General features: G+C 44.4%; 1 protein-coding gene across 1 annotated transcript; it reads left to right on the forward strand.

The window, feature by feature from the left end:
- Positions 1 to 122: 122 nt before the first annotated feature.
- On the forward strand, positions 123 to 12,955 carry znf106a (zinc finger protein 106a). Its single transcript, XM_077731717.1, has 21 exons — positions 123 to 234; positions 896 to 975; positions 1,503 to 1,564; positions 2,705 to 2,899; positions 3,675 to 5,051; positions 5,918 to 6,281; positions 6,349 to 6,418; positions 6,548 to 6,702; positions 6,790 to 6,850; positions 7,229 to 7,886; positions 8,289 to 8,326; positions 8,396 to 8,511; positions 8,587 to 8,721; positions 9,144 to 9,260; positions 9,324 to 9,515; positions 9,589 to 9,651; positions 10,401 to 10,520; positions 10,610 to 10,681; positions 10,762 to 10,833; positions 11,181 to 11,324; positions 11,404 to 12,955. Exons 2-21 carry the CDS (start codon positions 922 to 924, stop codon positions 11,455 to 11,457), a joined length of 4,119 nt encoding a protein of 1,372 aa, XP_077587843.1. The 5' UTR covers positions 123 to 234; positions 896 to 921; the 3' UTR covers positions 11,458 to 12,955.
- The last annotated feature ends 5 nt before the right edge of the window (positions 12,956 to 12,960 follow it).

Consider the following 12,960-nt stretch of genomic DNA (forward strand, 5'->3'; position numbering starts at 1 on the left):
TTTCTGCACTTCACGGTGAAGCTTTAAATCTCATTATACCTATTATATATGACAGTAAAGACATTCAGGCGACGAGCGACTCTCTCCAATTGTGCGTCGACTTACTTTTTCGTCACTTCCGTTGTCGAGCAACGCGGGGGACTCTTTTCCTTTTGGCTGGTGGAGAATGTTGTTAGCACTGCCTTCTACGCGGGACAAAAAATGGAACTACGGACACTTGCTTAGTTCACAAAGGTAGGAAATTTACTCAATTTTAGTTATAAAATGAACGAGACTATTCAACAAAGCTCCAATTTTTGGGGGGTTGACTTCACTAAACACAGTCGTTTTCTTCGTTGCCGTAGCTACCGGTTTGCTAGTTGCCTTCCAGCCCAGTTTTGCCCACTTTTATTTCAAATATTATTATTACAATGTAAGTTTTATTGTGTTACAACATATGTGTCCACTTGGCGTGTACTGTTTTCTTAGGCGAGGGCTTGGCCATTGTTTAATAACAAAAACACACAAGTTGAGCATAATGCAGGGTAACCCAAACAAATGGGAAAAAACACTACGTATTCGCTATGACGAAGACACTCTGCCAAAAAAAATAGAAGTAATTTAAATGTGCATTCTTTATTTTCTGTATCGTTTATCATCATAAGGGTGGCGGCGAGATCTGTAGTTTATCCCAGCTGACTTTGGGGACACCCTGATTTGGTGGTCAGCCAATCACAGGGCACAAGGAGATAAACAACCAATCATACTAGTTGCTAGGGATACTTGAGCGCCCAATTAGCATAACATGCATGTTTTTGGAATACGGGAGTTACTTTGACAAGGTTGTAACATGAAAAACTCATAATTTGAAGTGCTTACAAGATGTAAATGTTTTATCTTCTCCATGTGTTGTCAGAAACGGACACATCTACTGCAGTCAAGATGACGAGAGACAGAAAATGCATCCTCTGCGAGACGGTCCACGCCTCCACGCAGGTGAATCTTTTTCCGGGCCCCTGATAAAGCTCAACAGTTATGTATATGCTGATGATATTCCTCATGCAGCAGGACCCAAAATAGTGTAGGCATGTAGTAGTCATACTTGGACACGCGAGGGCGCTGTTTCACACCTCAGGTCCAATATAATTTTATTTTTTTTAACTTGATCAAATCTTACTGTCATACGATCTACCAATAGTACATAAATACATCTAGATTTATAACATCTATTACTTTCACAACTACTACAGCTCCATTTGGTGGATGTATAACACAATCCTTACTACTACTGCTTCATTTTATAATATGGTGCACCTTAAATATGATTTTTTTAAAGATAGGCCATTAATTGAAAGTGCTTCTTATAGTGCTGACATTTTTTAAATACTTAAAAATTGTATTCTAACATAATTTCCTGCATATATGTGCAACACCATTTCCAAAAAAATGTTATACTTGAAATACTTTTTGCCTATAATCTCAGAATTGATCAAACTGATGACCATTTTTTTGTCCATTCACAGGAGATGGACGAGCACATGAGAAGCATGCTGCACCACCGCGAACTTGAAAAACTCAAAGGGCGGTAAGTCCATCGGAAACCCGGACAGCTGACCCTTCCATTTCAGTCATTTAGGCTTAATATTATGTGGGTCAGTGTCAAACACATGAACGCACCCGCACGTGCTGGAAAAAAAGGGGGGGGGGGGTGGCTTCAGCTGTTCCAACCAAGCGTGACACGTATATTTAGACGCTAGCCTGCCGGATGCCCGTAAAGAGGCAGCTGTCTGGCTCGTGACTTTTAAAAAAGTATGCGAGGGGTCAGCGTTGAATATTTTTAACCTTCTAAGCTGATAAAAGTGATAAGACCAAAGGGTACGAAAGAGCGGTCATTCTATAATGGTGAGTCAGGATCCTTTATGGGCAAGACTGGTAGTACAGTAGGTTAGTAGAGTGTGCTACAGTACAATAACGGGCTGAAGGCTGTTAACAGGCTAATTGGATGCTAAATTGAACCTAGTTTGAGTGTGTTTGGATTTTTTTGTCTCCTTGTGACCTTGCTACCCATTCAGGCTGTCTGCCATGGTGACCTGGGATAGGCTCAAGCACCCCATGCGAACATTGAGGGTAGAGAAAATGGATGAACAATAGTTTTAACCTTTATAAAATGGGCCATGACCTAGTTTTCCTACGGGCACGAGAGTAAAACGGTTTGGAAATCTCGTGCTACAAAGTATGTTGGGAGGCAAGGTGACATATTTTGGGGGTGGGGGTTAGGAATCAGGCAGCTGCCCACTGGGGGGGATGGATTGCAGGGAGGAGGGTCAGAAAGGGAGGCGGCTCGGGTACTCCCGAAAACAGACCACGCGATGCTAGTTGTCAGAGTGCAGGGGACGCCATCATGAGCGAACGCTAAGCCCAGCGCTCCACAGCCGCCGGCTAGCTCCGTTAGCGCGCCGGCTCCGGCCAGCTTCTACCCGCAAATGGGCCGTTAAGAAACCATCAAATTTCACAGATCAGGAAGATCATTTGTTTTTGTTTTTTTACATGAAATTTCAAGTTAGAAACCTCCTGATCTGCAACTACTAGACAATTTGCTGTTAAGTGAAGAAAATTAGGGATTGTTGAGAATTCTCCTGTTCCTAGATCATTTTGCTGGATTTAGCGTTGCCGAGATGCCCGAAGCGAGTATTGAGCGTCCGTTTTCGCCTCTTCTCCCACGCAGGGACTGCGGTCATGACTGCCGGGTGTGCCGGGTGTCGTTGGTGAGCCTGACGGAATACGCCAGCCACATTTCCAGCCCGGCCCACAAGCAGAATGTGGAGAAGGAGAAAAACGCACCTCGCGGCGCCACTCGCCACCAGGACTATTTTGACCAAAACTCGGTGGAGCTCATCCAAAAAAGGAAAGAGAAGTTACGGTAAGTCCAATGGGATCTATTTGCCATTTTATTTTTAGCAACATGGTGGGAAAAATGGTGGGAACATCATTTATACATGAATAATGCAGTTATCATGAATCCAATAATAAGTGTAAGTTTGACTTTCTAATCATGTAAAATTGTCAGATATCAAATTTATTAATAGAAACCTCTTTCATCTATTAAAAAAGTAATGTTATAAACATGCTAAATTTAGCAAATTTACGTTGGAAAAGCCTCCTGGTGTCACTTCCTAGGTCAACCACTAGGGGCGTAGTTTCTCACTCCATTGTATAGGTTGCGAAGCAAAACAATGTAAAAACTATACATATAGTAGTACATATGTTAATTTATTAGGTGCCTTAAGTCTTAGAATTGAGTTTTTTCTTGCATAAGGTCAATTTTATTCAAATTTTTGGCTCTAAATGAGTTAAAAGAAGAGAGAGTCATTATCTGTAGACTGATTTAATTACTAATCCTGATAGGTTCAATCATTGTGATTGAAAAGCCGTTATCAGGATATCTATCATCACATTCTTATCATGAGCAATCACAGGCTTCTCTTAGCTACTGCCTCAGTCCAATTAGGGCCAAGCTCCAATTTCACGAGAGGGCTAGGCAAATCTTTTTTTAAACCGCCGCTTTAAACTACCCCTCCGTCATAGGCCAAACGTAACTTACGACCAAACATTAGCAACTAATGCTAGCCACATTTGTCCAAGATACCCTTCTATTTCCCCCCTAATGGACTCATCATCTACTTTTTGACTTCCAGCAAAGAAAAAGAGGCGACAACCGCCAACAAGCTGGCCAAAGAGGCCGAGGAAACCCAAAAACGAAGCATCCTTCAGAGAATAAAGGAAGCTAACGAACGCAAACAGCTGGAGCATGGCGGGCTGCCTTTCTCCAACGGCCGCTCGTGGAACTCTCAATATTACTCTTGGAATAGGAGCCATGAACATATCCCCAACGGCCCCAATGGCGCCCCCTGGAGCAACAAAAGCGCCTCTTGGCACGCTCAAGCACCCCCTAACCTGCAGAGGTGGGCGTCGGACGGCTGGCACGCCGGTCGCCATGACAGCAATCCCAGTCGGATGCCGTGGTTGAGCAACCAAGGCAGTAACCACGGTTTCTACGGCCGGAATAACATCTCCCAGTTTTCCATGAATAACCGACCCGATCCAGGGTCTTTTCAAAGGTACCCGCCCCCACCGCGGCTTTTCTCCGCCCCCGCGAGCAACCACAACCCGAAAACCCTGAACGAGGGAAGGCCGAAACTCAACGAAACCTCCCGATCGTGTCCGTCCCTGGACGGCAAAACGGGTTCTTGCTCAAAGTTGACTGAGAAAAGCCTTCAAAAACCCGAAAACCCGGAAAAAGCAACAAAAGCGCCCACCTCCAATGAGCAAGAAGCTAAGAAAGTGCTTCAAAATCAACACAAAAATGACATCACGTCCAAAAGCTATGAAGAAGTACATCCTAAGCCACGCCCCAGAGGAACAAAAACATCCCCGATTGTTGCCCCGCCTACCCAAACGACTCCTAAGCTTCCACTAAGCTCCAAGAAGTCCTCGGAAAGGCGGAGCTCTTCGGACTTTTCCCGACCGGCGACCCCACCGCAAGCGGAAGCGAGCAAAAATCGGGCGAGCATCCTGATGACGGAAAACGGGCGCATACACAGCGCCCCAAAAACCAAATCGGGCGATCAAGCCCGAGATAAGATGACCGCCTCCTCCACAGAGAGCATGGATTCCCTTCAATCCCTCCACGTTAGTACGTCTACCTCCAAGAAGCTCAAACGCCCCGCCTCCAAACCCCAGGAACGCGCCAAAGATGGCGGTCTGGATTGCGAGCCCCCCAAGTCGGACAAAAACTCCCCCAATGTAACGGAACTGGACCTGCCTCCCGTCCTAAAGCGCGACCTGACCAAGCGTATGGGCAGCAAGACGGGCGGCCTCGAACCCAACCTCAACCACGCCAGGCGTATCCGCAACTTGAGCGAGTTGAGACGCAGCGACGGCGAAAAAGATTCCGGGATCAAACCCACGGTGCGCCAGCTCATCAGCTCCGCCGGATCGCGGCGGAAAGTAAACTGGGACCAGGTGTACCAGGAGGTGCGCAAAAAACAAGACAAGGGGAAAGGAATGCCCAGGTAAGAACCCACTCATTGGCTAATCAGATTTTTTTTACATTTTAGTATTCATAACACTCAAGCTAAAACACGTCAAAGTTATTCCTCAAAAATTAGTTTGCTCTTTGTTTATTTAAGCTTTTTTAAAATATATTTTTAGATTTTTGACACAGAAAAAATGGATTAAAAAATGACAGTTATTGTTTTAAAAGGGGGGAAATCGGGACATTTAATATACATCTGTACTCTTCATTTGAATTTGATCCTAGAACAGAAAGTCGGGATGGGGGTTGGGTCAATGTGGGTGGGGAGGGGGGGAATTTTTGGCTCAAAATATCTGGCCAGCACCGACCGACCGAGAGAGCTGACAGAGTTTGAACCAGCGGGGGTTGGGCTGCAAGACGCACCTGACTGCAATTCACTGATTGCACTTGCAGGACACTTAGTATTGAGGAAAACTTTGGAGCTTGAAACCAAAGCACCCAAATTCAAATGAATAATACTATAGATGTATATTAAATGTCCTGATTTTCCCCTGATTTTCCCCAGTCATTTTTTTAATCAATTACCCCACCCATCCCAAAAAAATACATAAAAAAATCTAGATGTAATATACATATATATTCTTCATTTTAATTTGATCCTAAAACAGAAAGTCGACACTCATGATTTACTTATGTGGCTGCACAAAATGATGCAGTGGGCCAGATTTGGCCCACGGGTCGCCATTTGGACACCTGTGGTTTAGGGTCATTTCAGGGCCAATGGGATTGCGGATAGGAAATTGATCACCCAGCTCATAAACATCTGTTTTTGTCCAAAATACTTGAAATATTTCAATTTTGTACATGCAGTAATCCCTCGTTATTTGTTGTTTTTTCTCGCAGGTTCGGTATCGAAATGGTATCAAACGGGGACCACAGTCAAGAGGAAAACGACTTGGCCACGTTGGAAAACTTCCCTTGGGAGTCGTTGATGGAGAGCGCCACTCCGCCGGCTTCCTCCCGCAAACGCTCCCTATCGGAAAGCAGCCTGGCCCCGCCCACCGAGGGCTCACCCAGGAGAGCCTCTGTAGCCCGACAGGGCGGCGCCGGACGGCGGATGTCGGACCTCGCCGTGGAAGAAGCGCAAAAGCGAGCGGATGAGGTCATGCGGGAGAAGATCCGAACACCAATGGCGCGCGGGGGGAACGGATCCGAAGAGGAGATGGTGGACGGACAGGGGACGGCCAAACGACGGAGGACGCCAGGGGTAAGTTTGTTGTGCGTTTGTGGGGAGATGAATTGTGAAATTAAATGTTTTGTATTCCATATGGTAGGATGTTTTGAGCCTGGATTCCTCAGGAGTGGAACAAGATGTCAAAAGAAGAAAGACCAAATCCAAAACAGGTTCCATTAGATCATTTTATTCATCCTGAGAATACAGACACAGAAAAAGACTTTTTAGACATTGATAAATAGGTCACACATAATATTGGTTGGCATTTGTCATCAAAATGATGATCGTTGTTTCGACAGAGCGCGTACACATTGACCAACTTTTGGCCGTCTCGCTGCGGGAGGAGGAGCTTAGCCGCTCACTGCAGGTGGCGGACGCCAACCTGGTCCGAGCGCGGGCGGTGCTGGACGCCGCGTATGTGGAAGTACAACGAGTCATGGTGGTCAAACAGCAGGTACGCCCATGTCTTTTCGGAAAACGAGAATTCGTACAGATAAATTGGATATGAGTTTATTTGTGTTCAATTTGATTTGTTTTTCAGATTACCACCGAATTGAGCACTCTACGAGAAAAACGGATTTCTCTATTAAAAGGAATACAAGGTATGAAATGATGACCCTTATTGATAAATATACATATATAACTTAATCTTAACTTAAACTTATTAGTATGACAAGAAATATTGCTCTAACTTCAAACAAAACAATAAAAATCTTTTGAAAAATATGCTAAAAATATATTTTTTTGGTTTACCCATGGATAAAAGTAATAATTGTAAAATAATGCTACAATTAATTTAAAACATGCATCTGTTATCATAACAATGACCGTTTTTGGGTTAAGTATAGCCTAAAAAACTTGCTAACATGTCAAGTCGAAACTTGTTAAATTGTCCAAATGCTTTTATTTTGAAACTGAAAATGTTGCCATTAAATAATGTCTGAATATAACATTTTTCCCTTTTTTGTGTTCTTCAAAAGCTGGCAACCCAAACGTAGCTGAAATTCCCCCAATAGGACCCAAACAAGAACCCATCGACGGCACCGAACCAGAAGACTCCGCCTCCAACCCGCCACCTTCCATCCCAAGTAACCCCGCCCCCGTGCCCAGCCCCCCACCACCACCAACCACCGTCAAGCAGGAGCCCCTCTCTCCCGTACGTATCGCCTACGAGTCGCAACCCGAAGAGAAACTCACCCTCAAAATGGAAGAAGACACCACCACCACCACCATGGAAAAATCCATCCAAGCCACCTTCCAGGACGAATTTCTCCCCGACGACAAGCCGGCGACAGCCGACCGCTCGCCGTCCCCGCCCTCGGAGGCCCGAAACGGTAAACGGGTGCGCAAGTTGAAGAAGAGGAAAGTGCTGGAAAAGGCGCACGGGAGTCCGCCGCCGGAAAGTAGCGACACCGAGATGGACGCCAAACCCAGGTGGCCGCGGACGCAGAGGCGGGCCAGTAGCGGTAGCGGCGCCGGTGGTGGGAGCGCTCAGGTCAGCACGTCCGGGAAGGAAGGTGGTGAGGATGTCAAAATGGCCGCCAGTATCCCGGAGCGGTCCGAGAGCGACAAGCCCACCGTGGCGTGCAACGAGGTCACGTCCACCAGCGACATGGACGTCTGTAAATCGTCTGAAAGGTGATGAAGCCGCCGTCTTAAAGGGACAGGACGCCATTAATTCCATCAAAGTCATTAGTATTGGATTTGGGTCATTTAATTTATATTTTTAACTCTTATTTTTGATAATATTAAGTTTAGAAGGTGATAAGATGCAATTTGCTGATTTATTTTTCATTTAATTTATATTTTTAACTCTTATTTTTGCTAATATTAAGTTTAAAAAGGCTCAATAAGGCTGCAAATTATAATTTTGTGCCCAAAATTACCCAAAGTGTATGTCTAAATTACAATTCTATACTGAATTTAATAGTTTGCATTTTTTTTCTTACGAATTTTTAAAAAATCAACGTTTGATTCCAAGTACTTAGTGTTAAAACAAACTAAAGTCACTTAAATAAATTGTCAACTGTTTCTCCACAGTGAAATGTCACTTCCAAGGATATCGTGGAGCCCTTCCTGTAAGTTTGACTTGACTTATCCATCCGTCTTTTCAACATAGTTTAATCAAACCCGCATTTTCTGTGCAGGTCCGTCAACTGGCGTCTTCGAAGGCCACCAGGAGGCAGTCAACGGCATGCAGATCCACAACGGGCTGCTGTACACCTGCTCGGGAGACCGCACCGTCAAGGCCTTTGACCTGCTGGTGGGAATGGATACATTCTCCATGGGTCACCAAGGATTTCCTGTCATTCGTATTTTTTTTTTCCGTTCTTTGCAGACTCGCAGGTGTGTCGCTGTCTTTTCCGGACACACGTCCAAGGTGAGCTGTCTTCTGGTGTCGGCCGCCCCGTGCCTGCAACACCGCCTCTACACGGGGTCCAGCGACCAGACCATACGTTGCTACAGTCTTAGGGTAAGTTGGGATTGATTGACAGTTGTTTTCATTCATGGATTGGACGTCTAGGGCCGTCTAGGGCCGTCAATGGCGCTGAAAGATGAGCATCCACAGCCATTTTAAGTCAATTGGACAGCTATCATTGTCAATAGCAGGCAATTTTTTCCACCTTCATTTTAGGGTGCTTTTCTAATTATTTACTATTGATTTTTACCATATGAATGAGCAGAAACAACAACCCCACGGGCCGTATCCGACCCCCTTGGCGGGCCATTTTCGCCCCACGTGCCATATGTTTGACACCTAGGCGAGAATATTCTGCATCCATGCAGATTTGAGCACACAAATAGCATCATTTGAACACACACGACTAAATATTTCACAACCAAACGTCCCAAAATATCTTAAATGACTTGTCTTACATGATGTTTTGTTTATAGACGCAGGAATTGGAGCAGCAGTTCAACCTGCCCGACCGCGTCCTGTGCCTGCACAACCGATGGAATTTCCTCTACGCCGGTCTGGCTAACGGCACCGTGGTCACATTCGATCTGACGGTCAGTAACGATGACGCCAGCCGGGCCAGAACTTGGACTCAAACGTCCAACCCGTCCTTTCAGAGCAACGAACAACGTGACGCATTCGAGTGCCACGTCCCGCGAGCCGTCAGCTGCCTGGCGTCGTCGCACGAGGGCTCTCGCCGCATCCTGCTGGCGGGTTCTCACGACAGCACCATCAGCGTGCGGGACGCCAAGACTGGGGTGCTGCTGCGCACGCTGGGGGGACACGCCAAGACCGTCCTCTGCATGAAGGTATGTCCTTAACAATTTAGCTTAGCTGAATTGCTAATATTATTCAAATAATAACCCAGATTTGTGCTTGCAGGTTGTGAACGACCTGGTGTTCAGCGGGTCCAGTGACCAGTGCGTCTATGCCCACAACATCCTTGTGAGTCCCACATTTTAAATTGATTGGACGTCCATAGACGTCAATGGGAACCCATATATGGAGACCTCTTAACTAGTCTTCACTACCATTCCGATAATTGGATACAATTGACCATTAAAACATAATATATTAAATAATATAAATAACATTTAAAAAATAAAATATATCCAAAAAATGTTTTTTAGTAGTGCAGAGCTGCCAAATATTACAAATCCTCCTTAGTTTACTACGTCAGTCTTTCCCAAACTAGTTAATAGGCATTTTGTAACAAGACTACAAAAATAAAAGAAAGACAATGTATGTTTCAGCAATTAACATTAGCATTTTTAGCGTGTTGGCAAAACGTTCCATTATTTTGAAAGCTAAGTCGCGTGCTCACTTCCTTTTAGCGACACCTGTGCGTTGTAATCAATTGTTTGAAAGCGTGTTTGTGTTAGCAATGTCCACAAAACAAAAACGTGAGTAATCGGGAAATTATCTTTACCCACCACGAAATATAACTTTTGACTTGAATTTAAAATTACTATCACTGTTTGGTCAGACACTGCCTAAAAATGATTGTGAAAAAAACAAGACTATTACAGAATTAGCTTAGTACGTTAGCTTAGCTGATGTGCTAATCACTGTTTAGCAAAACAAGCCAAGTTCACTATGTACTTATGTAAGCCAAAATACACCCAAGAACTTTGAATAATTTTCTTGTAGTATCCATACAAATATCAATGTTAACCCCAACATTTTCCATGCAGACCGGCGAGCTAGTGCACGTCTACAAGGGCCATAGCCACGCCGTCACCGTGGTAACGGTGATTGGGAAAGTGATGGTGACCGCCTGCCTGGACAAACAAGTCCGTATATACGACCTCCAGGTGAGCTAGATTTGCACCATCACACATCGAAATCCCCAAATATTCCTTCCTCTGATTTTTAAAATATTTTTTATGACCCCACTCTACAGTCTAAAGAACAGCTGCAGGTCTATGCGGGTCATTCAGACATGGTGACCAGCATGGCGGTCCACCAAAGCCAGGTAAAGGTTTTGATATAGGCAGGAATTAAGCCAAATAATGGTGAACTGTGACTTATTTTAATATTTATTTATTTGAACAGATCTACACTGGCTGCTATGATGGCAGCGTGCAGACTTTTGAGTTCAACCTGATGCAGAACTACCGCTGCAAGGTAAGTGGAATAAGTCATTTTTACGGACGTCCCTGAACGCACCGGCGAAAAAATTGAGTTGAGTGGAGAAAAAGAACTTTGTTTTAATTTGCCGTCTTACCAATAACCAAGCAGCTGTAAATATTAAAATCTAAAGTAAAACAAAAACAAATATACTCTAGTCCCGATTGTAAAATGGAGAAAATCATGTAAGACTTTAAAAAAAAGAGAGAACTATACCTCAAAAGACGACAATATAACAGCCTGTTGTTGTAAAACTTGTGTATTAGTTGCAATTTATAGTCCAGAAAATGTGGTAAACACAACGAATGACAAACCAAAAAACCCGACTCGCCATCCCCCCCTAGTGGCACGGCTGCTCGCTGTCCTTCGGCGTCCCGGCGCACCTGCAGCAGCACGTGCTCGCCGAGCACGTGGCCAATCAGCCGACGGCGCGATGTCGCTGGAAGAACTGCGAACAGGTTTTCTGCCCCCGCGACGCCTCCAAGCAGGTACGCCTCCAAAATTAGACCTAGCCCCGCCCCCTTAAACGAACGAACGAATCCCGAGCTCCGCTTTTGTCCCGTTCAGGCCGCCCTGGCGCACGTGCAGCGGCACGCCGACGAGGCCCGGCCGGAGCCTTGATTGGCCCCGCCCCCTCCCCGCCATCCGTCTCCCATATTGGGCAGAAATCGGGGGCCTTAAGCCTTCCGTGTTGGAATCCAACGTGAAGCGTCTCCGAGTCCCAATTTTTACTTTTCTACGTCTCCGGGAGAGCGCGGCGCCCACCGGCGACCGCTCTTTCGTCTTTTTTGCACTGACCAAACACACGATAAGTCGTCTTTTTCTTTTTTTTTATGGAGGAAATGTCAGCGGCGCCGTGAGAGTGATTGTCGTGCTTCTGGATTGGGCTGGTATGGCATGGGATTGTTTTTATTGTTATGACGTGTCTTTGTGAGCAACGCCGTTTTTTTTGATTGGATGGTTTTGGGTTGGTTTTTTTTCTTTAAAAAATAGATGTTTTTGATAGATGTTATTGAGTAACTCTGATATATTTACAATGGTGACACTTAAATTAGGGTGATAGGACTTAATCATGAAATTTCAAATGGGCTAGGGTAGGCTCCAGCACCCCCGCGAATCTTGTGAGGATAAGCAGTACCGAAAATAAATGTTATAGATTTGCAAATTTTCTTTTTAAAGAATTTTTCCTCCACAAAAACCAGATAAAGCTAAAATTAAGTTTTAAAAATATTGGACTTTGATTAAAAATGTACTGTAATATCCGGACTATAAGACGTTACTGTTTTTCTCCTGTTTGTTTTTGGGCGGTGTAAATTACCCGGACACTAGAGTTTATAGATCGGTCGGTGTAGCTTATATGTAGAGAAAATTAATATAAAAAATATGCCTAAAATTAATATATGTATTTTTCTAAGCCAATTTGTGCTCTCAGCACTCAACTTAAAATGAAAAACAATATAAATGCGTAATTTTTTGGGTTACTAGATTTCCTTATTGACAAAAACGACAACAACCAAAAAACTTGTTATTTTCTCAAAAATAAATTAATATTGCAACGTTTGTTTAATTTTTCTTTGTTTTTTTTATTTATTAAATTTCATGGCTGTTGCTCAGCGTTTTTTGAGGAAATTGGACAGGCTGTGGTGCAGTGTCGTGTGGTCATTTGTCGTTTTTTTTCTGCCGTGAAATCAAAGTGTTTTGATGAAATAACGCCAGACGTTAACGCTGTCCAATCGGGTCGAGGTCGCCATTCCGACCGACCGACTCGACCATCGGACAAAAATTTGGGTGGCAGTCATTTTTCTACCTTCCAACGTATTTAATCAATTTTAGCGGTTTGGTAGAGCGAGGTAGCACGTGTAGCGGAGGTGTTTTTGATGGAGCGGCGTGAAGATGTTGCGTTTGATGTCCCATGCCATACCGACCATCCCATAAACCCAAAAAAAACGTAAACCTTTTTCAACGTTTTTGGAATGAAGCAAAAACCAAAAAACGGCGTTCACCTCCGGCCCGCCAACTCAGATTTTTTTCTCTCAATGTTTTCAGTCATGATTTTTTTTTAAACTGTGCAATCAAAGACATTTAATAGTAATAAAAAGAAATGTGCAACACTGCAAAATGTTT

Source organism: Stigmatopora nigra, chromosome 13, assembly GCF_051989575.1.
Source record: "Stigmatopora nigra isolate UIUO_SnigA chromosome 13, RoL_Snig_1.1, whole genome shotgun sequence".
Classification (NCBI taxonomy): domain Eukaryota; kingdom Metazoa; phylum Chordata; class Actinopteri; order Syngnathiformes; family Syngnathidae; genus Stigmatopora; species Stigmatopora nigra.

Bases quoted from the DNA above. Each gene is read 5' to 3' on its own strand.
- znf106a (XM_077731717.1), top strand. From the start codon at position 922: ATGACGAGAGACAGAAAATGCATCCTCTGCGAGACGGTCCACGCCTCC. The intron at 976-1,502 runs GTGAATCTTTTT...GTCCATTCACAG, and splicing joins CGGTCCACGCCTCCACGCAG to GAGATGGACGAGCACATGAG. The intron at 6,703-6,789 runs GTACGCCCATGT...TTTGTTTTTCAG, and splicing joins TCATGGTGGTCAAACAGCAG to ATTACCACCGAATTGAGCAC.